Source organism: Oncorhynchus masou, chromosome 29 (genome assembly GCF_036934945.1).
Source record: "Oncorhynchus masou masou isolate Uvic2021 chromosome 29, UVic_Omas_1.1, whole genome shotgun sequence".
NCBI lineage: Eukaryota > Metazoa > Chordata > Actinopteri > Salmoniformes > Salmonidae > Oncorhynchus > Oncorhynchus masou.
Genome location: NC_088240.1, coordinates 88,773,724 through 88,801,645, shown reverse-complemented (window position 1 = coordinate 88,801,645; position 27,922 = coordinate 88,773,724). Strand labels below are relative to the sequence as shown.

The 27,922-nt window shown below is 45.3% G+C and overlaps 1 protein-coding gene across 1 annotated transcript; it reads left to right on the top strand.

Moving 5' to 3' along the window:
- Positions 1-97: 97 nt before the first annotated feature.
- On the top strand, positions 98-27,103 carry tnxba (tenascin XBa). Its single transcript, XM_064945034.1, has 16 exons — positions 98-156; positions 11,647-12,388; positions 12,502-13,874; positions 14,084-14,221; positions 14,455-15,798; positions 16,473-16,595; positions 19,157-19,300; positions 19,536-19,655; positions 21,546-21,701; positions 21,927-22,039; positions 22,544-22,676; positions 23,132-23,283; positions 23,777-23,873; positions 24,508-24,669; positions 25,699-25,862; positions 26,552-27,103. The coding sequence occupies exons 2-16, from the start codon at positions 11,751-11,753 to the stop codon at positions 26,648-26,650; spliced, it is 4,956 nt and encodes a 1,651-aa protein (XP_064801106.1). The 5' UTR covers positions 98-156; positions 11,647-11,750; the 3' UTR covers positions 26,651-27,103.
- Positions 27,104-27,922: the final 819 nt, after the last annotated feature.

Genomic DNA, 27,922 nt, shown 5'->3' with positions numbered 1-27,922 from the left:
TCCATCTCTCTCCATCTCTCTCTCTCTCTCTCTCTCTCCCTCCATCTCTCTCTCTCTCTCTCCTCTTTCCTCCTCCCACCTTCATGCCTGGGCAGAAGTCTATATGAGGTGGAAAAGACTGGTACACACTAAGTCAAGGAGGGAATTATTGTCCAGGTAAGTTTCACCTTTTCCTACAAACTTATGGATGATCATGTTATTCAAACGTTTTTTTAAATTAATGAATGAACAATTAAAATAACATAGAGTCAAGCATCTATAGTTAAATAAAGTCATAGGAATACTACATTTTAAATACAATGAAATATGGTCATCATCAGTCTATGTTCTTAAATCTGTGGGGTATGTGAGAAGAGAGGCCAGTGCTGAATGATCAATGATCTACATCATTCCAAGTCAGTACTAATGTTAATTGTCATTAATTTACTATTATTGTTCTCCAATTACAAAAGGTTAATGTACTTACTAACGAGTTGTAATCTAATTTCAGAACTTAGTTGTCCATGTAATTAGTTGAGGTACAGTACAATGGAACATCAATGCATGAATAGGGGTGAGAAGCATGGTTGTAGTCTGGGTGTTTTAGTAACGCTTTATCAGTAGCCATAAAACTGTCCCAAAAAAAATATTAAATTAAATTAATTTATTTAACACAGTAGTTGTGGACAACCTTCATAAATGTCATTATATTACAGATGCTCTGTATGCTCCTAATGTACTAGCTACTGCATAGCTATGTGCTTCCTCATTCAATTAATTCCCGAGATTTAAGAAATACATTTAATCTGAACATATTTCTCCTGGTGGTTTTCATAAGGCGCGGGTGTATATGGTGTAAGACATTCATTAGTCAAAGACGCACAGTGAGCAGCATACAGTAAGGCTCTGTTCCACCTCTGCACAGCCTCACCACCGACAGGGCAGCAAGACCAACTAGGTCTCAGTTCCCAGTCCTGACACCTTTTCCTACTACAAAATGAAGTAACTTGCTAGCCTAGGAGGTGACCTGGCCCTATCATTTAATCAGCCATTGGAGTTAGCCATCCAGTGAGAGAAATATTTGTTATTTCTGTCATCAGAGTATCGATGTCTATGTGTAAAATGCTTTCCAGATATTCCCTTGCTTGCCCAAGCTCTTTAACTGTACTGCACTGTACTAAGCATCAGTGGAGGCTGCTGAGGGGAGGACGGCTCACAATAACGTCTGGAACGGACTAAATGGAATGGAATACAAAAGAATTGAAATCATGAGTTTGATGTATATTATTTACATTCCACCCATTTAAAAAACTGGAAGCCTCTTACACTTCAATGTTGTGATCAAAAATCCTGGCGAAATGCATAGCACATAGAATGAAAAGGTTTTACCAGATGTTGTTCATCCTGATCAGACAGATAATATACGGCAATTACTTGAAACAATTGAACATTATGAAACATCAATGATACCAGACCTGGTCTTCATGGCAGATTTTGAAAAGGCGTTTGATAAAGTATGACTAGAATTTATAAATAAATGCCTGGGTTACTTTAATATCCGCAAATCTCTTATACAATGAGTTAAAGTTATGTACAGCAACCCCAGATGTAAAAGAGTAAATAATGGTTACTTCTCAGAAAGTACAGTGCCTTGCGAAAGTATTCGGCCCCCTTGAACTTTGCGACCTTTTGCCACATTTCAGGCTTCAAACATAAAGATATAAAACTGTATTTTTTTGTGAAGAATCAACAACAAGTGGGGCACAATCATGAAGTGGAACGACATTTATTGGATATTTCAAACTTTTTTAACAAATCAAAAACTGAAAAATTGGGCGTGCAAAATTATTCAGCCCCTTTACTTTCAGTGCAGCAAACTCTCTCCAGAAGTTCAGTGAGGATCTCTGAATGATCCAATGTTGACCTAAATGACTAATGATGATAAATACAATCCACCTGTGTGTAATCAAGTCTCCGTATAAATGCACCTGCACTGTGATAGTCTCAGAGGTCCGTTAAAAGCGCAGAGAGCATCATGAAGAACAAGGAACACACCAGGCAGGTCCGAGATACTGTTGTGAAGAAGTTTAACGCCGGATTTGGATACAAAAAGATTTCCCAAGCTTTAAACATCCCAAGGAAAACTGTGCAAGCGATAATATTGAAATGGAAGGAGTATCAGACCACTGCAAATCTACCAAGACCTGGCCGTCCCTCTGAACCTTCAGCTGATACAAGGAGAAGACTGATCAGAGATGCAGCCAAGAGGCCCATGATCACTCTGGATGAACTGCAGAGATCTACAGCTGAGGTGGGAGACTCTGTCCATAGGACAACAATCAGTCGTATATTGCACAAATCTGACCTTTATGGAAGAGTGGCAAGAAGAAAGCCATTTCTTAAAGATATCCATAAAAAGTGTTGTTTAAAGTTTGCCACAAGCCACCTGGGAGACACACCAAACATGTGGAAGAAGGTGCTCTGGTCAGATGAAACCAAAATTAAACTTTTTGGCAACAATGCAAAACGTTATGTTTGGCGTAAAAGCAACACAGCTCATAACCCTGAACACACCATCCCCACTGTCAAACATGGTGGTGGCAGCATCATGGTTTGGGCCTGCTTTTCTTCAGCAGGGACAGGGAAGATGGTTAAAATTGATGGGAAGATGGATGGAGCCAAATACAGGACCATTCTCGAAGAAAACCTGATGGAGTCTGCAAAAGACCTGAGACTGGGACGGAGATTTGTCTTCCAAAAAGACAATGATCCAAAACATAAAGCAAAATCTACAATGGAATGGTTCAAAAATAAACATATCCAGGTGTTAGAATGGCCAAGTCAAAGTCCAGACCTGAATCCAATCAAGAATCTGTGGAAAGAACTGAAAACTGCTGTTAACAAATGCTCTCCATCCAACCTCACTGAGCTCGAGCTGTTTTGCAAGGAGGAAAGGGAAAAAAATTCAGTCTCTCGATGTGCAAAACTGATAGAGACATACCCCAAGCGACTTACAGCTGTAATCGCAGCAAAAGGTGGCACTACAAAGTATTAACTTAAGGAGGCTGAATAATTTTGCACGCCCAATTTTTCAGTTTTTGATTTGTTAAAAAAGTTTGAAATATCCAATAAATTTCGTTCCACTTCATGATTGTGTCCCACTTGTTGTTGATTCTTCACAAAAAAATACAGTTTTATATCTTTATGTTTGAAGCCTGAAATGTGGCAAAAGGTCGCAAAGTTCAAGGGGGCCGAATACTTTCACAAGGCACTGTATTGAGTTTTAAGAGGAGTAAAACAAGGCTGTTCGTTGTCTCCATGTCTATTTATAATGGCCATTGAAATGTTGCTATTAAAATGAGATCCAACAAGAACATCAAAGGGTTAGAAATCCAGGGGATAAAAACAGTGTCAATGTATACCGACGACTCAAGTCCACAATCTGGATCCCTGCACAGATCACTTTTCTAGCCTCTCTGGACTAAAACCTAATTATGACAAGTGTACCATATTATATATTGGATCGTTAAAAAATACATTGTTTACACTACCTTGTAGTGTACCACTTTAATGGGCAGATGGAGAAGTAGACATACTTGGTATAAAAAAAAACACTTTCCACAATCAATTTCAATAGAAAGTTAGCAAAAATAGATACAATTCTGCAACCATGTAACTACTTGTCTATTTATGGAAAAACACATTGAATAACTCTTTGGTTTTATCACAGTTAACTTACTTACTAATGGCACTGCCTACTCTAGAAGACTCATTTTTTAAATCATATGAGCAGAAAATATTTCATTTTATTTGGAATGCTAAGCCAGACAAAATGAAACGTGCCTATTTATATCATGAATATGAGTTTGGGGGGATAACATGATTAAATATTAAAGCTTAAACCTCTCATTAAAAGCTTCACTCTTACCTAAATTATACTAAACCCAAAATGGTTCTCCAGTAGATTATTAAGAAAGGCTCATCCTTTGTTAAAAAATTGCCTTTTTGCCTTTATACAGATTACAACTTCTCATTTCTGACTAATTGAAAATGAAATTTTGTTTAAAGTATTGGCCTTTCTTAAACAAGCCATACAAAGATGGTTACAATTTCAGTTTTATCCTCCAGAAAAGATAAAGCAAATATTACAACAAATGTTATGCTTAAACTCAAACACACTGATTAAAAAAAAAACATCTTAATGGAAAAAATGTTTAAAAATGGTATTATATTTATTCATGATATTATGAATAGAAACGGAGGAGTTATATATATATATGGGAATATCTGCTCAATCCAAACGTACAAATAACTGATTGCAGCACTACCACAAAAATGGAGGCAAGTGGAAAACAGAAATTGAATAATGTGTCCCTGAACAAAGAGGGGGTCAAAATCAAAAGTAACAGTTTGGCCACCAGCTGCATTAAGTACTGCAGAGCATCCCCTCCTCGTGGACTACACCAGATTTGCCAGTTCTTGCTGTGAGATGTTACCCCACTCCTCCATCAAGGCACCTGCAAGTTCCCGGACATTTCTGGGGGGAATGGCCCACGCCCTCACCCTCCGATCCAACATGTCCCAGACGTGCTCAATGGGATTGAGATCCGGGCTCTTCGCTGGCCATGGCAGAACACTGACATACCTGTCTTGCAGGAAATCATGCACAGAACGAGCAGTATGGCTGGTGGCATTGTCATGCTGGAGGGTCATGTCAGGATTAGCCTGCAGGAAGGGTACCACATGAGGGAGGAAGATGTCTTCCCTGTAACGCACAGCATTGAGATTGCCTGCAACGACAACAAGCTCAGTCCGATGATGCTGTGACACACCGCCCCAGACCACGACGGACCCTCCACCTCCAAATCGATCCTGCTCCAGAGTACAGGCCTCAGTGTAACGCTCACTCCTTCGACAATAAACGTGTTTCCTACCATCACCCGTGGTGAGACAAAACCGCAACTCGTCAGTGTAGAGCACTTTTTCCAGTCCTGTCTGGTCAAGCGACGGTGGGTTTGTGCCCATAGGCAACGTTGTTGCTGATGATGTCTGGTGAGGACCTGCCTTACAACAGGCCTACAACCCTCAGACCAGCCTCTCTCAGCCTATCACGGACAGTCTGAGCACTGATTGAGGGATTGTGTGTTCCTGGTGTAACTCGTGCAGTTGTTGTTGCCATCCTGTACCTGTCCCGCAGGTGTGATGTTCGGATGTACCGATCCTGTGCAGATGTTGTTACACGTGGTCTGTCACTGTGAGGAAGATCAGCTGTCCGTCCTGTCTTAGGTGTCTTAGGTGTCTCACAGTATGGACATGGCAATTTATTGCCCTGGCCACATCTGCAGTCCTCATGCCTCCTTGCAGAATGCCTAAGGCACATTCACGCAGATGAGCAGGGACCCTGGGAATCTTTCTTTTGGTGTTTTTCAGAGTTAGTAGAAAGGCCTCTTTAGTGTCCTACGTTTTCATAACTGTGACCTTAATTGCCTACCGTCTGTAAGCTGTTAGTGTCTTAAGGACCGTTCCACAGGAGCATGTTCATTAATTGTTTATGGTTCATTGAACAAGGATGGGTAACAGTGTTTAAACCCTTTACAATGAAGATCTGTCAAGTTATTTGGATTGCTACAAATTATCTTTGAAAGACAGGGTCCTGAAAAAGGGAAGTTTCTTTTTTTGCTGAGTTTATATATATGGGGCATACAACAATCTCAGCTCTGTAGATTTTGCTGCAAAGAGACAGAATGAATATATAATTTATTCTGGTATTGCCCCTATGTAGCTTGTTTCTGGTCATAGGTTCAGGAATGGTTCAAAAATAACAACATGCACTTAAAATGGATCTTACAAATAGCAGTGTTTGGTGATTTGGAAAGCCATAATCAGTTAATAAATAATATAATAATACTCGTAGGAAAGGTTTTCATCTTTAGCTCACAATCTGTAGATACTATACAATTAGAAAGGTTAAAACGTATGTAAAACATCACAGGACAATTGAAAAATATATGGAAACCAATTGAGAGTGGTCTATGGTGATAGATGGGATGGACTGAGAGTGGCTGAGGGGTGGGATTAAAGAGCTGAGGTCTATGGTGATAGGTGGGATGGGCTGAGAGTGGCTGAGGGGTGGGATTAAAGAGCTGAGGTCTATGGTGATAGGTGGGATGGGCTGAGAGTGGCAGAGGGGTGGGATTAAAGAGCTGAGGTCTATGGTGATAGGTGGGATGGGCTGAGAGTGGCTGAGGGTGGGATTAAAGAGCTGAGGTCTATGGTGATAGGTGGGATGGGCTGAGAGTGGCTGAGGGGTGGGATTAAAGAGCTGAGGTCTATGGTGATAGGTGGGATGGGCTGAGAGTGGCAGAGGGGTGGGATTAAAGAGCTGAGGTCTATGGTGATAGGTGGGATGGGCTGAGAGTGGCAGAGGGGTGGGATTAAAGAGCTGAGGTCTATGGTGATAGATGGGATGGGCTGAGAGTGGCTGAGGGGTGGGATTAAAGAGCTGAGGTCTATGGTGATAGATGGGATGGACTGAGAGTGGCTGAGGGGTGGGATTAAAGAGCTGAGGTCTATGGTGATAGGTGGGATGGGCTGAGAGTGGCAGAGGGGTGGGATTAAAGAGCTGAGGTCTATGGTGATAGGTGGGATGGGCTGAGAGTGGCAGAGGGGTGGGATTAAAGAGCTGAGGTCTATGGTGATAGGTGGGATGGACTGAGAGTGGCAGAGGGGTGGGATTAAAGAGCTGAGGTCTATGGTGATAGGTGGGATGGGCTGAGGAGGGGTGGGATTAAAGAGCTGAGGTCTATGGTGATAGGTGGGATGGCTGAGAGTGGCTGAGGGGTGGGATTAAAGAGCTGAGGTCTATGGTGATAGATGGGATGGGCTGAGAGTGGCTGAGGGGTGGGATTAAAGAGCTGAGGTCTATGGTGATAGATGGGATGGGCTGAGAGTGGCAGAGGGGTGGGATTAAAGAGCTGAGGTCTATGGTGATAGGTGGGATGGGCTGAGAGTGGCTGAGGGGTGGGATTAAAGAGCTGAGGTCTATGGTGATAGGTGGGATGGGCTGAGGTCTATGGTGATAGGTGGGATGGGCTGAGAGTGGCTGAGGGGTGGGATTAAAGAGCTGAGGTCTATGGTGATAGGTGGGATGGGCTGAGGTCTATGGTGATAGGTGGGATGGGCTGAGAGTGGCAGAGGGGTGGGATTAAAGAGCTGAGATCTATGGTGATAGGTGGGATGGGCTGAGAGTGGCAGAGGGGTGGGATTAAAGAGCTGAGGTCTATGGTGATAGGTGGGATGGGCTGAGAGTGGCTGAGGGGTGGGATTAAAGAGCTGAGGTCTATGGTGATAGGTGGGATGGGCTGAGGTCTATGGTGATAGGTGGGATGGGCTGAGAGTGGCTGAGGGGTGGGATTAAAGAGCTGAGGTCTATGGTGATAGGTGGGATGGATGTGGCTGAGGGGTGGGATTAAAGAGCTGAGGTCTATGGTGATAGGTGGGATGGACTGAGAGTGGTCTATGGTGATAGGTGGGATGGGCTGAGAGTGGTCTATGGTGATAGGTGGGATGGATGAGAGGGTCTATGGTGATAGGTGGGATGGGCTGAGAGTGGCAGAGGGGTGGGATTAAAGAGCTGAGGTCTATGGTGATAGGTGGGATGGGCTGAGAGTGGCTGAGGGGTGGGATTAAAGAGCTGAGGTCTATGGTGATAGGTGGGATGGGCTGAGAGTGGCTGAGGGGTGGGATTAAAGAGCTGAGGTCTATGGTGATAGGTGGGATGGACTGAGAGTGGCTGAGGGGTGGGATTAAAGAGCTGAGGTCTATGGTGATAGGTGGGATGAGAGTGGCTGAGGGGTGGGATTAAAGAGCTGAGGTCTATGGTGATAGGTGGGATGGGCTGAGAGTGGCTGAGGGGTGGGATTAAAGAGCTGAGGTCTATGGTGATAGGTGGGATGGGCTGAGAGTGGCAGAGGGGTGGGATTAAAGAGCTGAGGTCTATGGTGATAGGTGGGATGGGCTGAGAGTGGCTGAGGGGTGGGATTAAAGAGCTGAGGTCTATGGTGATAGGTGGGATGGGCTGAGAGAGGCAGAGGGGTGGGATTAAAGAGCTGAGGTCTATGGTGATAGGTGGGATGGGCTGAGAGTGGCAGAGGGGTGGGATTAAAGAGCTGAGGTCTATGGTGATAGGTGGGATGGGCTGAGAGTGGCTGAGGGGTGGGATTAAAGAGCTGAGGTCTATGGTGATAGGTGGGATGGGCTGAGAGTGGCAGAGGGGTGGGATTAAAGAGCTGAGGTCTATGGTGATAGGTGGGATGGGCTGAGAGTGGCTGAGGGGTGGGATTAAAGAGCTGAGATCTATGGTGATAGGTGGGATGGGCTGAGAGTGGCTGAGGGGTGGGATTAAAGAGCTGAGGTCTATGGTGATAGGTGGGATGGGCTGAGAGTGGTCTATGGTGATAGGTGGGATGGGCTGAGAGTGGTCTATGGTGATAGGTGGGATGGGCTGAGAGTGGTCTATGGTGATAGGTGGGATGGGCTGAGAGTGGTCTATGGTGATAGGTGGGATGGGCTGAGAGTGGTCTATGGTGATAGGTGGGATGGGCTGAGAGTGGTCTATGGTGATAGGTGGGATGGGCTGAGAGTGGCAGAGGGGTGGGATTAAAGAGCTGAGGTCTATGGTGATAGGTGGGATGGGCTGAGAGTGGCTGAGGGGTGGGATTAAAGAGCTGAGGTCTATGGTGATAGGTGGGATGGGCTGAGAGTGGCTGAGGGGTGGGATTAAAGAGCTGAGGTCTATGGTGATAGGTGGGATGGACTGAGAGTGGCTGAGGGGTGGGATTAAAGAGCTGAGGTCTATGGTGATAGGTGGGATGTGGTCTATGGTGATAGGTGGGATGGGCTGAGTGGTCTATGGTGATGGTGGGATGGGCTGAGAGTGGTCTATGGTGAGGTGGGATGGGCTGAGAGTGGTCTATGGTGATAGGTGGGATGGGCTGAGATGATAGGTGGGATGGGCTGAGAGTGGCAGAGGGGTGGGATTAAAGAGCTGAGGTCTATGGTGATAGGTGGGATGGGCTGAGAGTGGCTGAGGGGTGGGATTAAAGAGCTGAGGTCTATGGTGATAGGTGGGATGGACTGAGAGTGGCTGAGGGGTGGGATTAAAGAGCTGGGGTCTATGGTGATAGGTGGGAACTGAGAGTGGCTGAGGGGTGGGATTAAAGAGCTGAGGTCTATGGTGATAGGTGGGATGGGCTGAGAGTGGCTGAGGGGTGGGATTAAAGAGCTGAGGTCTATGGTGATAGGTGGGATGGGCTGAGAGTGGGAGGGGTGGGATTAAAGAGCTGAGGTCTATGGTGATAGGTGGGATGGGCTGAGAGTGGCAGAGGGGTGGGGGATTATGGTGAAGAGTGGGATGGGCTGAGGTCTGGGATTGGTGAGGTCTATGGTGATAGGTGGGATGGGCTGAGAGTGGCTGAGGGGTGGGATTAAAGAGCTGAGGTCTATGGTGATGGTGGGATGGGCTGAGAGTGGCTGAGGGGTGGGATTAAAGAGCTGAGGTCTATGGTGATAGGTGGGATGGGCTGAGAGTGGCTGAGGGGTGGGATTAAAGAGCTGAGGTCTATGGTGATAGGTGGGATGGCTGAGAGTGGCTATGGTGATAGGTGGGACTGATGGGTGGGATTAAAGAGCTGAGGTCTATGGTGATAGGTGGGATGGACTGAGAGTGGCAGAGGGGTGGGATTAAAGAGCTGAGGTCTATGGTGATAGGTGGGATGGACTGAGAGTGGCTGAGGGGTGGGATTAAAGAGCTGAGGTCTATGGTGATAGGTGGGATGGACTGAGAGTGGCAGAGGGGTGGGATTAAAGAGGAGGTTAAAGGTGGGAGCTGAGGTGGCTGAGGGGTGGGATTGGTGATGGTGATAGGTGGGATGGGCTGAGAGTGGCAGAGGGGTGGGATTAAAGAGCTGAGGTCTATGGTGATAGGTGGGATGGGCTGAGATGAGGGGTGGGATTAAAGAGCTGAGGTCTATGGTGATAGGTGGGATGGGCTGAGAGTGGCTGAGGGGTGGGATTAAAGAGCTGAGGTCTATGGTGATAGGTGGGATGGGCTGAGAGTGGCTGAGGGGTGGGATTAAAGAGCTGAGGTCTATGGTGATAGGTGGGATGGGCTGAGAGTGGCTGAGGGGTGGGATTAAAGAGCTGAGGTCTATGGTGATAGGTGGGATGGGCTGAGAGTGGCTGAGGGGTGGGATTAAAGAGCTGAGGTCTATGGTGATAGGTGGGATGGGATGGGCTGAGAGCTGAGGTCTATGGTGAGGGGTGGGATTAAAGAGCTGGGATTAAAGGTCTATGGTGATAGGTGGGATGGGCTGAGAGTGGCTGAGGGGTGGGATTAAAGAGCTGAGGTCTATGGTGATAGGTGGGATGGGCTGAGAGTGGCTGAGGGGTGGGATTAAAGAGCTGAGGTCTATGGTGATAGGTCTGAGAGTGGCTGAGGGGTGGGATTAAAGAGTGAGGTCTATGGTGGGATGGGGGTGGCTGAGGGGTGGGATTAAAGAGCTGAGGTCTATGGTGATAGGTGGGATGGGCTGAGGTGGCTGAGGGGTGGGATTAAAGAGCTGAGGTCTATGGTGATAGGTGGGATGGGCTGAGAGTGGCTGAGGGGTGGGATTAAAGAGCTGAGGTCTACGGTGATAGGTGGGATGGGCTGAGAGTGGCTGAGGGGTGGGATTAAAGAGCTGAGGTCTATGGTGATAGGTGGGATGGGCTGAGAGTGGCTGAGGGGTGGGATTAAAGAGCTGAGGTCTATGGTGATGGGAGGTGGGATGGGCTGAGAGTGGCTGAGGGGTGGGATTAAAGAGCTGAGGTCTATGGTGATAGGTGGGATGGGCTGAGAGTGGCTGAGGGGTGGGATTAAAGAGCTGAGGTCTATGGTGATAGGTGGGATGGGCTGAGAGAGGCAGAGGGGTGGGATTAAAGAGCTGATGTTTGGTAATGTATTATTTTTATGTGACTGCTTTATATGTATGTAAAATGTGTATGTGAAATGTGTATGTAAAATGTATATGTAAAATGTATGTATATGTAAAAAAATATATATATATTTTTCCTCAAAATGGGTTAATAACAAAAAAAGATGTGCCACTGATTCCGCTCCAGCCTTTTCCACCAGCCTGTCCTCCCTAATTAAGGTGCTACCAACCTCCTGTGTTAAGCATAATGTTCTCATTGAAAGCATTCCAAATAATCTTTGTCAGTTTGGATGTGGGGGTTTGACCTCAAGGAGGACTTCTGGAGAGAGCTACTACAAGTAGTTGGGTTTGTACGGTATAATAGCCCCTTTCTTCACCTGGTGAGGGAGCAAAAAACGAATAGTTTAGGAGCAAAGTGAGGAAAGGGTTCAGTGTATGTGTTTGGAGAAGGAGAGAGGAAACGTCCAGTGAAAATGTATAGCAGCACCGCAGAATATACTACTAGTAGTGAACACAGTGCTTATCTGTTGTGCTCTGAGCCTCTGGCTCGTAGTCACTACATACCTCTACAGCCAATGGCCACAGCACAAACCTAACTTTATGACTTGGTTCCAGAATGGCTTTGCATATGTTAATAAACTGTAATCTGAGTATACACGTCTTGGCTGACTTGTTTTTTCTTTTTCATTTGTAGGATAACTCTGGTGGATTGTCTAGCCTCCTCTCCACTGAGACACTGGGGAAGGAGTTTATAGAACTGTTGGAATTCGGACCCTCCAAAAACTATTCTGCCTCAAAATGCTGTTTTCTCTAGCCCTCCTCTTCCTGCTAACCCCGTTCCCCTCCCTTCAAACTCCAGTAACCAATGAGAAAAGAAACGCCACAGGAACAGGAAGTGAACCGAAACCCTACGTCCTACTCACCCTCTCCCTCGCAAAACCAAAAACCACAGCCACGCTCGTGAAAGTCACCAAAGAGACCCCTAAGCCCACTCTGAAAGCCCTAAACCCAAATGCAGCCAATCAGACACATCCAGCCTCCTCAAGCCCCCTCAAACCTCCAACAGCCACGCTCGTCAAACTCACCAAAGAGACCCCTAAGTCCACTCTGAAAGCCCTAAACCCAACTGCAGCCAATCAGACACATCCAGCCCCCTCAAGCCCCCTCAAACCTCCAACAGCCACGCTCATCAAACTCACCAAAGAGACCCCTAAGCCCACTCTGAAAGCCCTAAACCCAACTGCAGCCAATCAGACACACCCGGCCCCCTCAAGCCCCCTCAAACCTCCAACAGCCACGCTCGTCAAACTCTCCAAAGAGACCCCTAAGTCCACTCTGAAAGCCCTAAACCCAACTGCAGCCAATCAGACACATCCAGCCCCCTCAAGCCCCCTCAAACCTCAACAGCCACTCAAACTCACCAAAGAGACCCCTAAGTCCACTCTGAAAGCCCTAAACCCAACTGCAGCCAATCAGATCCACATCCAGCCCCCTCAAACTCACCAAAAGACCCCTAAGTCCCTCTGAAAGCCCAAACAACTCCAATCAGACACATCCAGCCCCCTCAAGCCCCCTCAAACCTCCAACAGCCACCAATCAAACTCACCAAAGAGACCCCTAAGCCCACTCTGAAAGCCCTAAACCCAACTGCAGCCAATCAGACACATCCAGCCCCCTCAAGCCCCCTCAAACCTCCAACAGCCACGCTCGTCAAACTCACCAAAGAGACCCCTACGCCCTCTCTGAAAGCCCTAAACCCAACTGCATTCAATCAGACACATCCAGCCCCCTCAAGCCCCCTCCAACCTCCAACAGCCACGTTTATCAAACTCACCAAAGAGACCCCTAAGCCCACTGTGAAAGCCCTAAGCCCAACTGCAGCCAATCAAACACATCCAGCCCCCTCAAGCCCCCTCAAACCTCCAACAGCCACGCTCGTCAAACTCACCAAAGAGACCCCTAAGCCCTCTCTGAAAGCCCTAAAGCCAACTGCATTCAATGAGACACATCCAGCCCCCTCAAGCCCCATCAAACCTCCAACAGCCACGTTTATCAAACTCACCAAAGAGACACCTAAGCCCACTGTGAAAGCCCTAAGCCCAACTGCAGCCAATCAGACACATCCAGCCCCCTCTACCCCCCTCAAACCTCCAACAGCCACGCTCGTCAAACTCACCAAAGAGACCCCTAAGCCCACTCTGAAAACCCTAAGCCCAGCTGCAGCGAATCAGACACATCCAGCCCCCTTGACCCCCCTCAAGCCTCCAACAGCCACGTTCATCAAACTCACCAAAGAGACCCCTAAGCCCACTGTGAAAGCCCTAAGCCCAACTGCAGCCACTCAGACACATCCAGCCCCCTCTACCCCCATCAAACCTCCAACAGCCATGTTCATCAAACTCAACAAAGAGACCCCTAAGCCCACTGTGAAAGCCTTAAGCCCAACTGCAGCCAATCAGACACATCCAGCCCCCTCTACCCCCCTCAAACCTCCAACAGCCATGTTCATCAAACTCAACAAAGAGACCCCTAAGCCCACTGTGAAAACCCTAAGCCCAACTGCAGCCAATCAGACACATCCAGCCCCTTCAACCCCTCTCAAGCCTCTCACAGCCAGTGGTCCAAAGATCACAACCAAAGACAAACCCTCCATCACACTGCCGCATCCCATCCCCATCAAGGTGCTCATCACTTCTGACTCTGGCTGCATCGGTAAGGACACCCAGAGCGACGCTAGCAACCGCAACAAGGAGCAGACCCAGACCCATGAGCTGAAGCTGAAGCCTGGCTTTCCTCTAACCCTGACCCACCGCATCAGTCTGGCTCCTACCTCCTGCACCGGGGGATGTGTGGCTGAGATGGCAGCACTGAAAGGGCGTGTTGGCAGGCTGGAGAAAGAGATGTCCCTCATGAAGAGTAAATGTACGACTGGTCTTATTTAGTTACACATAACCGTAACCTCCTAGTCGCAAACCTCTTTCATATAATAACTTCATTCTGATATGGAGATTATCCATGTGGCTAGTTTGAAATAAATCCAACGTCTTTCTGGTAACCAACATTAACATTTCATCTTTTGATGTTTGCTCTGTCTGGTTTCATAGTGTATACTCTCTTCCCCTTCCTACCAGGTGCTTCCTGCTCCAAAGGCCCATGTCCCAATGACTGCAGTGCGAAAGGGAAATGTGAGAAGGGAAAGTGTGTCTGCCTCCCAGGGTTCCTTGGTCTCGACTGCAGTAAATGTACAGCTGGAGCTGACTGCAGTAAAAGTCAGTTACTGTGCCTTCTTCATTTGATCTGACTTGTCTTCTTTGATCTGATTTTCTTCATTGCAATTCAGCTAGAGACATACTAGCAACTCATAATCTAAGGTTAACTTCCATCGCCACACACAAGCACACCACTTAGAATGCCTAATTAGAATGTCTAATATACATTCCTTCATTCTAAGTTGTATGCTTGTGTGTTAATTGGAACACATGTTTTTTTCTCTCATCTCCAGAAGGTACCAAAGACAACATCCAGATAACGGTGCAGTCGGTGGCGTTGAAGGTATCACCTGAGAGCAATGCTATCACAGAGAGTCTGCAGGGGAAGAAGACCAAGGCTGACCAAGTCCTCTTCCAGAAGAAAACAGTGCAAAACAAACCCACAGCCGCCAAAGAGGATGGTGACATCAAAAGCAAAACAAAAGGGACCACAAGTGTAAAAGCAGGGCTCACCAAGACACAAGCCAAACAAGGGGTTACTGTCACTAAAACCAAAACCACCCATTCCAATGCTACCAAGACTGGACTGGGCCGACCAACCGTCGGACAGGTTCTGTTGAAACACCATGGAGGAAGAAAGCAAGAGAGCAAAGGCAGAACGACAGTTATAAAGAAGCAGTCTAAACCTGACCTGAAGTTGAAAGGAACAGTAAAGGAGGAATCTGCAGGTAAAGCCAATGCTGAAGCTGGCAACCTCCAAGACCAGCCTCAAGCCAATGTCACCCAAAGCACTGTGAAGACGTTTGTGAACAAAACCCGGTCAGGAAAAGAGACTCTGGAGCAGTCGACGTTGGCTGAGAAGAATGTGACTCTAACATCTGAAAAGAAAACAGTCAAAAAGGTGAAATTAGTTCAGGGGACTATGAACGTTACGAAGGTGTCATTGGCTTTTGATATCACTAAGGCTGGGACAGGCAAGATCACCCTTACAAAGGACATTAAGACAGAGGCAGACATCTCCTCAGGCACATCTAAAACTACTGTGAAGACAGGGTCAGGCAAAGGGAAGCCAGTCCCACGGAAGAGTCAGTATGTTGTGAACATGACCACTGTGGAGACCACCTCTGAAGTCAAAGTCTTCAGCAACAAGACAACAACTATCCAGTCTTCCAAAAATAGCACCAGGAAAGCAGGAACAGGAGTGGGCCGTGGACTTGGCTCTGTGAAGGTTCAGAACATCACCACGTACGGCTTCACCCTCACATGGTCGGCCCCAACAGCCATGTTTAAGAACTTCACTGTGTCCAGAAGAGAGCACAGGGCAGAGGGTGAGGAAGAGGAGGAGGAAGAGGCGGAGGAGGGAGCTGCTCTCGGGTATGAGGACAGAGTAGCCGGAGTCATAAACTCTACCATTGAGATCCGAAAACAGAGCCCTAATGGAACTGTGGCTTTCCCCACTAAAGCTCCCGGTAGCTCCAGAGGTAAAGCTCACACAAAGAGGGTGTCCGTTGTTCTCCCTGGCAGCGTTCGCTCTGTGGAGTTCAGTAACCTGCGACCTCAGACCCGATACTCCCTGCACATATGTGGCACCACTCCCGGATCCCGCTCCAAGATTCACAGAGTAACCACCATGACAGGTAATTAGGAGAACCAAACCCACATAGAGACTTATTCATAATATTTCACCATAACTTTTTATGAATAACTCCTATAGTAATGTATCTTTTCATTCAATGTGCTTGTTCATGTATTGGATAGCCTGCATGTCTCTCTTTCATTTAAACTGTGGCCGCACTAAATCATCACTTGTGTTGAGACAGAATATCCCATTGTATCTATATTTTCTATACTTCAAATGTACTGGGACTTTAGTGACTTTTGAACCTTTTCCTCCACCACGTTTCAGCCTCATGTTCGTTGCCTCCAGTACAATACCAGTGTTGACATATGTGAAAACGGTGCATTTCCACCTTTTGTAGAAGAAGAAAAATAGAGTCAAAAAATGATCAAAAGGTAACCGTTTTAAAAACACAATGACATTCACTGTGACCTGGGGAGCAAGAAAAGACCCTCCTTCTGGCTAGAAACTCCTTTTGAAAATCACCATTTTTATTACTTTTAATCCAACCCTGTGATGTCACCGAGAAGCAGTTTATAGGGCCTTTCATCTCGTCTTTTTAACACACAGAATATAGAAACTGTTTTCACACATGTTGACACTGGTGTGGTGCTGGAGACAATGAATATGAGGTTCCTTTAAATGTCCTCTTCTGGCCTCTCCTCTTCCTTATTCATTTTCTTCCCCATGCAGGACCTGAGCCACCCACCGAGCTGGTGTTTAGTAACGTGACAGAAGCCTCTCTTTCTGTGTCCTGGTCCAAACCAAAGAACAACATCTCCGGCTTCAAAATCACATACTCTCACTCAGTCACGGGTAAGTTACTGTCACCTTGGCTTTTATCCTGTTATCTACCTCTAAGTCAGGGTTTTTATCCTGTTATCTACCTCTAAGTCAGGGTTTTTATCCTGTTATCTACCTCTAAGTCAGGGCTTTTATCCTGTTATCTACCTCTAAGTCAGGGCTTTTATCCTGTTATCTACCTCTAAGTCAGGGCTTTTATCCTGTTATCTACCTCTAAGTCAGGGCTTTTATCCTGTTATCTACCTCTAAGTCAGGGCTTTTATCCTGTTATCTACCTCTACGTCAGGGCTTTTATCCTGTTATCTACCTCTAAGTCAGGGCTTTTATCCTGTTATCTACCTCTAAGTCAGGGTTTTTATCCTGTTATCTACCTCTAAGTCAGGGCTTTTATCCTGTTATCTACCTCTAAGTCAGGGTTTTTATCCTGTTATCTACCTCTAAGTCAGGGTTTTTATCCTGTTATCTACCTCTAAGTCAGGGTTTTTATCCTGTTATCTACCTCTAAGTCAGGGCTTTTATCCTGTTATCTACCTCTAAGTCAGGGCTTTTATCCTGTTATCTACCTCTAAGTCAGGGTTTTTATCCTGTTATCTACCTCTAAGTCAGGGCTTTTATCCTGTTATCTACCTCTAAGTCAGGGCTTTAAGGGTTTTTTCTGTTATCTACCTCTAAGTCAGGGCTGTTTTTATCCTGTTATCTACCTCTAAGTCAGGGCTTTTATCCTGTTATCTACCTCTAAGTCAGGGCTTTTATCCTGTTATCTACCTCTAAGGGCTTTTATCCTGTTATCTACCTCTAAGTCAGGGTTTTTATCCTGTTATCTACCTCTAAGTCAGGGCTTTTATCCTGTTATCTACCTCTAAGTCAGGGTTTTTATCCTGTTATCTACCTCTAAGTCAGGGCTTTTATCCTGTTATCTACCTCTAAGTCAGGGTTTTTATCCTGTTATCTACCTCTAAGTCAGGGCTTTTATCCTGTTATCTACCTCTAAGTCAGGGCTTTTATCCTGTTATCTACCTCTAAGTCAGGCTTTTTTTTATTCTGTTATCTACCTCTAAGTCAGGGTTTTTATCCTGTTATCTACCTCTAAGTCAGGGTTTTTATCCTGTTATCTACCTCTAAGTCAGGGCTTTTATCCTGTTATCTACCTCTAAGTCAGGGTTTTTATCCTGTTATCTACCTCTAAGTCAGGGCTTTTATCCTGTTATCTACCTCTAAGTCAGGGTTTTTATCCTGTTATCTACCTCTAAGTCAGGGTTTTTATCCTGTTATCTACCTCTAAGTCAGGGTTTTCTAAAACTCGGTCCTAGGGCCCCTCCTTGACAATGAGTTGAGTATTTGAATCCGCTGTGTAGTGCTAGGGCAGGTTTGGGAAACCCTACTATAAGTGACAAGGTGATGAAACTTTGAACACTTTAAAAATAGTTTTTTCACACCCCATTTGTCAGCACAAGGGCTTCACCAGAATCATTCAAGTGGAAGATACAACTTTTGTAGCATTCTTGTGTGCTCCATTAATGGATGACAGATCAGCTGTTCAGTCAAAATACCTCCGTCATCCCCAAACACTGACACTGTTTAAGTGTCAATCATGACAGAAGAGAGTGGTTCTGTGTCTACAGTATGTCTGTCATCAAGACAGAATAGAGTGGTTCTGTGTCTACAGTATGTCTGTCATCATGACAGAAGAGAGTGGTTTTGTGTCTACAGTATGTCTGTCATCATGACAGAAGAGAGTGGTTTTGTGTCTACAGTATGTCTGTCATCATGACAGGAGAGAGTGGTTCTGTGTCTACAGTATGTCTGTCATCATGACAGAATAGAGTGGTTCTGTGTCTACAGTATGTCTGTGATCATGACAGAAGAGAGTGGTTCTGTGTCTACAGTATGTCTGTCATCATGACAGGAGAGAGTGGTTCTGTGTCTACAGTATGTCTGTCATCATGACAGAAGAGAGTGGTTCTGTGTCTGTCATCATGACAGAGAGAGTGGTTCTGTGTCTACAGTATGTCTGTCATCATGACAGGAGAGAGTGATTCTGTGTCTACAGTATGTCTGTCATCATGACAGGAGAGAGTGGTTCTGTGTCTACAGTATGTCTGTCATCATGACAGGAGAGAGTGATTCTGTGTCTACAGTATGTCTGTCATCATGACAGAGAGAGTGGTTCTGTGTCTACAGTATGTCTGTCATCATGACAGGAGAGGGTGATTCTGTGTCTACAGTATGTCTGTCATCATGACAGAAGAGAGTGGTTCTGTGTCTACAGTATGTCTGTCATCATGACAGGAGAGAGAGGTTCTGTTTCTACAGTATGTCTGTCATCATGACAGGAGAGAGTGGTTCTGTGTCTGTCATCCTGACAGGAGAGAGTGGTTCTGTGTCTGTCATCATGACAGGAGAGAGTGGTTCTGTGTCTGTCATCATGACAGGAGAGAGTGGTTCTGTGTCTACAGTGTGTCTGTCATCCTGACAGGAGAGAGTGGTTCTGTCTGTCATCCTGACAGGAGAGAGTGGTTGTGTGTCTGTCATCCTGACAGGAGAGAGTGGTTGTGTGTCTGTCATCCTGACAGGAGAGAGTGGTTCTGTGTCTGTGGATTCCCTGCAGTCCCAGGTGTCTCTGTCCAAGCTGTCCTCGGGGGCCACGTACGAGGTCAGTGTGATGTCCACCATGGGGAAGAGAGAGAGTGATCCCCTCATTGCCATCATGACCACAGGTGATCACCACACTTACCTAGATATAATGTGCTGTAGCAACTCACCATTACAGTACATCATCATGCATTCTGCTTGGATGTGGAATGCAGAACGATCCAGAGGGCATTGGCCTTATTTTTACCCACAGTTTCAGTTGTCTTGCCCTACAATATGACAACAATTAAGTGTTTTAAAACATGACATAAAGGCATAACAATAATTCACCATGTAAAACACATTGTCTTTGGACTGTAGTACCTGCCCCTCCAACTGTTCTCCAAGCAACTAACGTAACAGATACCAAGGCAGTGCTGCAATGGACCCCCGCCATGGGCCAAGTAGACCGCTTCATCATCAGTTATGAGTCTGCAAAAAGTGAGTTCCCTGATGAAAAGATACGGTGAACATACATACAGTAGTAGAACTATAGTTATACAGTTCCTTCAGAAAGTATTCAGACCCCTTGACTTTTTACACATTTTGTCACATTACAATCTTATTATAAAAACAAAATCCTCAGCGATCTACACACAATAACCCATAATGACTAAGTGAAAACAGGTTTTTAGACATGTTTGCTATGAGACTCGAAATTGAGCTCAGGTGCATCCTATTTCCATTGATCATCCTAGTTAAAAAAATAATATAACAACTTGATTGGAGTCCACCTGTGGTAAATTCAATTGATTGGACATGATTTGGAAAGGCACACACCTGTATATATAAGGTCCCACAGTTGACAGTGCATGTCACGGCAAAAACCAAGCCATGAGGTCAAAGGAATTGTCCATAGAGCTCAGAGACAGGATTGTGTCGAGGCACAGATCTGCGGAAGGGTACCAAAAACTGTCTGCAGAATTGAAGATCCCCAAGAACACAGTGGCCTCCATCACTCTTAAATGAAGAAGTTTGGAATCACCAAGACTCTTCCTAGAGCTGGCCACCTGACCAAACTGACCAATCGGGGGAAAAGAGCCTTGGTCAGGGTTGTGACCAAGAACCCGATGGTCACTCTGACAGAGCTCCGAGTTCATCTGTGGAGATGGGAGAAGGACAACCATCTCTGCTGCACTCCACCAATCAGGCCTTTATGGTAGAGTGGCCAGATGGAAACCACTCCTCAGTAAAAGGCACATGACAGCCCGCTTGGAGTTTGCCAAAAGGCACCTAAAGACTCTCAGACCATGAGAAACAAGATTCTCTGGTCTGATGAAACCAAGATTTAACTCTTTGGCTTGAATGCCAAGCGTCACATCTGGAGGAAACCTGGCACCATCCCTACAGTGAAGCATGGTGGAGGCAGCATCATGCTGTGGGGATGTTTTCAGCGGCAGGGACTGGGAGACTAGTCAGGATCAAGGAAAAGATTAATGGAGCAAAGTACAGAGAGAACCTTGATAAAAACCTGCTCCAGAGCACTCAGGACCTCAGACCGGGGCGAAGGTTCACCTTCCAACAGGACAACAACCCTAAGCACACAGCCAAAACAATACAGGAGTGGCTTCAGGACAAGTCTCTGAATGTCCTTGAGTGGCCCAGCCAGAGCCTGGACTTGAACCCGATCGAACATCTCTGGAGAGACCTGAAAATAGCGGTGCAGCAACGCTGCCAATCAAACCTGACAGAAACTCTCCAAAAACAAGTGTGCCAAGCTTGTAGCATCAGACCCAAGTAGACTTGATGCTGTAATCACTGACAAAGTTGCTTCAACAAAGTACTGAGTAAAGGTTCTGAATACATATGTAAATGTGATATATAGACAGTATATATATATGTACTGTCTATATATCACATTTACATGAAAGTATTCAGACCCCTTGACTTTTTCCACATATAGTTACGTTACAGCCTTATTATAAAATTGATTCAATAGTTTTTTCCCTAATCAATCGACACACAATACCCCATAATGACAAAACAATAATATATAGATATTTTTGTTTTGGCATTATGGGGTATTGTGTGTCGATTGATTAGTGAAAAAACTATTGAATCAATTTGAATCAAGGCTGCAGAGGGGAGGACGACTCACAACAGTGGCTGGAAGGGAGCAAAGGGAATGGCATCAAACACATAGGAACTGCTCCAGCCATTACCACGAGCCCGTCCTCCCCAATTAAGGTGCCACCAACCTCATGTAGTATATACTATGTACCATAGCTAGTATAACTACACCTGTACATTATATACTGTTTTACTCACGTTCCAAGCTGTAATCCAGCCTAAGCTGCATCCCCTGTCCCTCCTCCCTCATCTCTCCCACAGCTCCCAATGTAACAGTGACAGTGATGGTGTCTGGTAACTCAGTAGAGCAGCAGCTGAGAGGGCTGCAGAGAGACACCCTGTACACAGTCAAAGCCCTGAGTCAGAAAGACAGTCTGCAGAGCACAGCCATCACTACCACCTTCACAACGGCCAGTGGTGAGTACACAGGGGGGAAACACACTGCACAACATCACATGTAACTACAGCATAGAACCTCAAAGATCTGAAGCTCAGAGTTACGGACTGACTGGTCAAAGTTACAAACATTTCAGTGCTCCACACGACCTCTATTCCCGACTCGTTGGTATTTCTGAGGTCCTACTGTATAGGGAAAAGAACCAGGACAGAACGTACCTGTATGTGTGATGGTTTGTCCTTCAGCTGTAAAGGCCGGTGAGGTGGGCGCTCGCTCTGCTGTTGTATCATGGAAATCCCCCAGTGTTGCGTTCAGCAGATACAGAGTGACCTATCAGACGGCAGGAGAGGAGGTCAAGGTGAGCTTTATTTCTCACATGATACATTCGTATGAACTTAATACCACAACTATACTGCTACTATATTGTGTACCAATGCTACAGATGTAGGATCTTCATTTGAGCCAGTTTGCTACAGCAGGAAAATAATCCTGCCACAACAGAAACTGTGAATTATGTTTATTATAAGTAATGGACATTTTTATAAGGGCTGATACATTTTTTCTTAAGGGAAAATCATGTCTGAAATTGGAAATTACAAGCTTCAGAAGACTTTTTAAACCTCAAATTCCAAACATTTTTTTAAAAATACTATCAAATGAAGATCCTGCATCTGTATACAATGATGCGTCCCAAATGACCATATTCCTAGAGTGTACTACTTTTACCCAGGGCCCATAGTCAGAAGTAGTGCACTATATAGGAAATAGGGTGCCATTTGGGACGGACTATATGAGGAGAAACAACAGTGCATGAGGTAAGACAGTTTCAAACATCTGTTTCTCTGGCCCTCTATCTCCCCAGGAGGTGATTCTGGACTCCACGGTGACGGAGTACAAGCTGACTGGACTGTTCTCTATGTCTAAGTACACAGTGCTGGTACAGGGAGAGAGAGAGGGGCAGTACACATCTATTGTCACCACTGAGTTTATCACAGGTAGGTGTTACAGACCAGCAGTGAATTCTGAAAATGTACTTTGCACATGAGTCTCTCCATTTCATCAACTCAAGGCAACAGGGTTACTTATCTTTTACAGAGAATATAGTAATTGTATAGTAATGTTGTAGTAATCTTATAGTAATCGTATAGTAATCGTATAGTAATTGTACAGTAATGTTGTAGTAATTGTATAGTAATCTTATAGTAATCGTATAGTAATTGTATAGTAATCTTATAGTAATTGTATAGTAATCTTGTACTAATTGTATAGTAATCTTATAGTAATTGTATAGTAATGTTGTAGTAATTGTATAGTAATCTTATAGTAATTGTATAGTAATGTTGTAGTAATTGTATAGTAATCTTATAGTAATTGTATAGTAATCTTATAGTAATTTATAGTAATTGTATAGTAATGTTGTAGTAATTGTATAGTAATTGTATCCCCTCAGGAAAACTGCGCTTCCCATTCCCCACGGAGTGTTCCCAGGAGCTGCTGAACGGAGCGCTCCAGTCAGGAGAGGTGGATCTTTACCCAGAGGGCAAGGAAGGGAAGGCAGTCAGAGTCTACTGTGACATGGAGACTGAGGGAGGAGGCTGGACGGTAAGATACATGGCCTCTCTCTCTCTGTCTCTCTCTGTCTCTTTGTCTCTCTGTCTCTCTCTCTCTCTCTCTCTCTCTGTCTCTGTCTCTCTGTCTCTCTCTCTCTCTGTCTCTCTCCTCTGTCTCTCTCTCTCTCTCTCTGTCTCTCTGTCTCTCTCTCTCTCTGTCTCTCTGTCTCTCTGTCTCTCTGTCTCTCTCTGTCTCTCTCTGTCTCTGTCTCTGTCTCTCTGTCTCTCTCTCTCTGTCTCTCTGTCTCTCTCTGTCTCTGTCTCTCTCTGTCTCTGTCTCTCTGTCTCTCTCTCTCTCTCTCTCTCTCTCATGGGTTTCAATGGGATTGAATCATCAGCCATCTGATTCCAAAGGTTGACAATCACATTTCCTTTTGAATAGCTGGATTTTGTTGGACATAGTACGTGGGGGAATGATAGAATGACTATGAATGTGAGTCTGTCTGTTTCCAATATCAGCTTTGTGAATGTGTTGCATACTGTAGGTGTTCCAGAGGAGAATGAACGGGAAGACAGATTTCTTCAGAACCTGGAGTGACTACACTACCGGCTTTGGAAACCTCAGCGAGGAGTTCTGGCTCGGTAAGGTTCAGCTCACTGCTGCTGATCCACTCAAAGTCCTCAGAAGAGGACAAACAGGAAACTGTAGTTCAGGGATGGGGTCATTTCTATTATCATTTCAGTCAATTCAGGAAGTAAACAAATACATTTTCCAATTTTCTTTAATCCTTCTCTATGAGAACATATTTAAATTGAATTGACTGAATAGAGGACATGCATGAAGATGGTGGCCCCCATGGTACTTACCACAAATACCTCATTTGCTAAGTTCTTCCTATTATACAGTGGTTTCCATTATTCTTGTTTGGAATCTGCATTAGCTTCAGTAAATCTCCAAGATGGTGGCAATTTGAAAAAAAAATGAAAAAGTAAATTGTGCTGATTTACTGGCATATTGAGCCATGTCGCGCTCCGTAGTTTAAAAACTCTGTGAGTAATGGTAAAACAATAACTGCATATCCAGATTCCTCCTTCTTTACGCACCCTCACCATTGAAATGGAATTGACCCCAACAATGCTAACTGCATCAAAAGGGAGGCTACTACCAAAGCGTACAGTATGTACTCTACATAGCTCACAGCTTGAACATAGAGTACATAGTATATGTTTTAAATGATGTCCTAATCTTCTCTCTCTCTATCTCTCATTCATCCAGGTAATGAGCTGCTTCACAACCTGACCAGCATGGGCCCAGTGAGCCTGAGAGTGGACCTGCGTTCAGGCAACGAGACGACCTACGCCCATTACTCCAGCTTCACCATCGACTCAGTGGACAAACACTACGCCATCGAGGTGTCTGGATACACCGGCACTGCAGGTAAAAGGATGTACACTAGCCAAGATAGAATGTGAGGACAGAGCCTAGCAGAGCAGAATGTACACTAGCCAAGATAGAATGTGAGGACAGAGCCTAGCAGAGCAGAATGTACACTAGCCAAGATAGAATGTGAGGACAGAGCCTAGCAGAGCAGAATGTACACTAGCCAAGATAGAATGTGAGGACAGAGCCTAGCAGAGCAGAATGTACACTAGCCAAGATAGAATGTGAGGACAGAGCCGAGCAGTACAGCAAGATAGAATGTGAGGACAGAGCCTAGCAGAGCAGAATGATAGAATGTGAGGACAGAGCCTAGCAGAGCAGAATGTACACTAGCCAAGATAGAATGTGAGGACAGAGCCTAGCAGAGCAGAATGTACACTAGCCAAGATAGAATGTGAGGACAGAGCCTAGCAGAGCAGAATGTACACTAGCCAAGATAGAATGTGAGGACAGAGCCTAGCAGAGCAGAATGTACACAGCCAAGCAGAATGTGAGGACAGACTAGCCAGAAGATAGAATGTGAGGACAGAGCCTAGCAGAGCAGAATGTACACTAGCCAAGATAGAATGTGAGGACAGAGCTAGCCAAGATAGAATGTGAGGACAGAGCAGAGCAGAATGTACACTAGCCAAGATAGAATGTGAGGACAGAGCCTAGCAGAGCAGAATGTACACTAGCCAAGATAGAATGTGAGGACAGAGCCTAGCAGTGCAGAATGTACACTAGCCAAGATAGAATGTGAGGACAGAGCCGAGCAGAGCAGAATGTACACTAGCCAAGATAGAATGTGAGGACAGAGCCTAGCAGTGCAGAATGTACACTAGCCAAGATAGAATGTGAGGACAGAGCCGAGCAGAGCAGAATGTACACTAGCCAAGATAGAATGTGAGGACAGAGCCTAGCAGAGCAGGTGCTTAAGGTTGAGGAACCAAGTTAACATTTTACTGAAGTGGAGGGTGGTATTGATCCCTCACTCTACAAATCCTGAATTGTACTTGTTTCTTTCTTCCCCATCACGTCTATAAGGTGACTCCATGAGGTACCACAACGGGCGCCCATTTTCCACCAGAGACAAGGAACCCCTCCCCCTGGGCATCCACTGTGCCAGGGCCTACATGGGCGGCTGGTGGTACAAAAACTGCTACAAGACCAACCTCAACGGCCTCTATGGCACCAACAGGAACAACCAGGTACCACTAGTACCAGTATCATCCCACTAAGTGCTTTTGTCGTTGCTTTGACATTTTGATTACAGTACCTTTCCTGGTCACTGCTATTGCAAGACAGCACCCCAATGCTGATATGCTATAAACACTGCACCACTTCTCCAGTGTTTCAATTTGATCCATAGAGAATGATAGAGGACTCTTCTTTGTATCTGTTCAATTATGGCATTTGTGAGGGCATGGGCAGCACCATTAAGGCCATCTTCATTTTGAATTCGTTATTTTTTAAATTCTACTACTTCTATGAGTTGGTAAACAAACTGAAAAGGTGCACACTGCCACATGGAGTGTGTTGTTTGAATAGATATAAAGCCAAGGTTGGTGATCTACTGCCACCTGCAGTTATGGAATGTTTGCTCGTGTATAATTCATTGGCTGATCCCTCAGATGGAATTATGTGATCCTTCATTAACCCATAGGAAGTTCCACCCAGTTGACTACTTCAAAATGGTGAAATTTCTCAATGACGATGCCCATGCTAAGACGGGCTTTTAGGCACTAGAGTCCTCTATCTATCTCTATGATTTGAACAGACTTCTTATTTGATGTTGTGTCATCTGCTATCAACTCCTTTCAACTAATGTAACTGAATTTAAGTTTTGTCAACTCAACTTAATCTACTAAATGAACGTAACTCTTGTGCTGTGTTATAGGGTGTGGTGTGGATAGACTGGAAGGGCAAAGACTCGTCCATCCCCTTTACTGAGATGAAGTTCCGATCGGCCGGGATCTCCATCACAACCCACGGATAAGACTGTCCTCTGACTCGTCCACCCCTAAAACCCTTTCTTTGAGAAACAGGAAAGTGGAGCACCAAGAGACCATAAACGTGTGGATGTCGCACTTCCTGGATCTCAAATTCCACCTCAACTTGCATGTCCAGTGGTCTTAACAGCCGTCACGACAGACAGCGTATCAGTCTGTACTTGTACTGTACAGTGCAGTGCACCAGGCTCCTGTTCTGCTGTATCATGCTGTCTCTCTCAGCTGTATTTGTAGACAGGAAATATTTGTGATTGCAGCATTTTGTATAGTATTGTTTTATGACCCAACTCTTTCCGTCTCCAACTCAATGACTGTTCTACTGCTCTGACCCAAAAGCATCTCTACCTGATGCACAACACAAGGTTACCACCCCACTACTACTGTAATAAAACATGCACTGTCTCACTCTATTGCAATAAATGAGGCAAACGAATGCCTGGATGGAGATGGGTTTTTTGTACTCAACTATGTGAGTGGTGTTGTGTGTGTGTGTGACTAATCTGCTAACACGATTATGCAGGTGTTGTCAAGGTTACTCATCACCATGTGTAGTTCACCTGTGCTAGACATGCTTATTTCACATATTTCAGTTCTGTTCACAAATACAGTATTTTGTGAACTGATTTGAAACATTTAGACAAGAAGAGAGAGAGTGCAGGATATGGCCTCGGACGGGTTAGTATCAGTAATAAGATGGTGAAATCATCATTACTAAACACATTTCCAGTTGACAGTTATGCAATATGACACGCACACTCAGGTTGCGGCCCTAATGGCACCCTATTCCCTATGCAGTGCACTACTTTTGATCAGGGCCCATAGGGAATAGGGTGTATATGGCCTATAGGGAATAGGATGCCACCTACACAAACTGAGGCTATACATCCCTGGTGTGTTTCTGTCACCATCAGCATTTTCAATCAGTGACAATCTAACACAATCTAATTCAATTCTCCCTCCTCCAATAGGCATTTAGTTCCTGATCTAACAACTCAGCACACTCTGCTCTGAAATGTCCACTTATCAATGACTCACAGGAAAGAAGATGAATCGATATGGAGCTCAACTCCGTGAGGTGTCTAGCACTGCAGCATCCAGGGGAAAGATAAATGAGGGTGAACGTATTGAACTATTGACCAGACATTTTGCAGCAGAATGGCTTCAGTCACAAAGCTCAGCATTCTACTGGCCGTTGATGCCTATGAAATGAAAGAACAAGGTGAAGAATGCACCTTTTACACGACTCCTGTGGGTGAAGA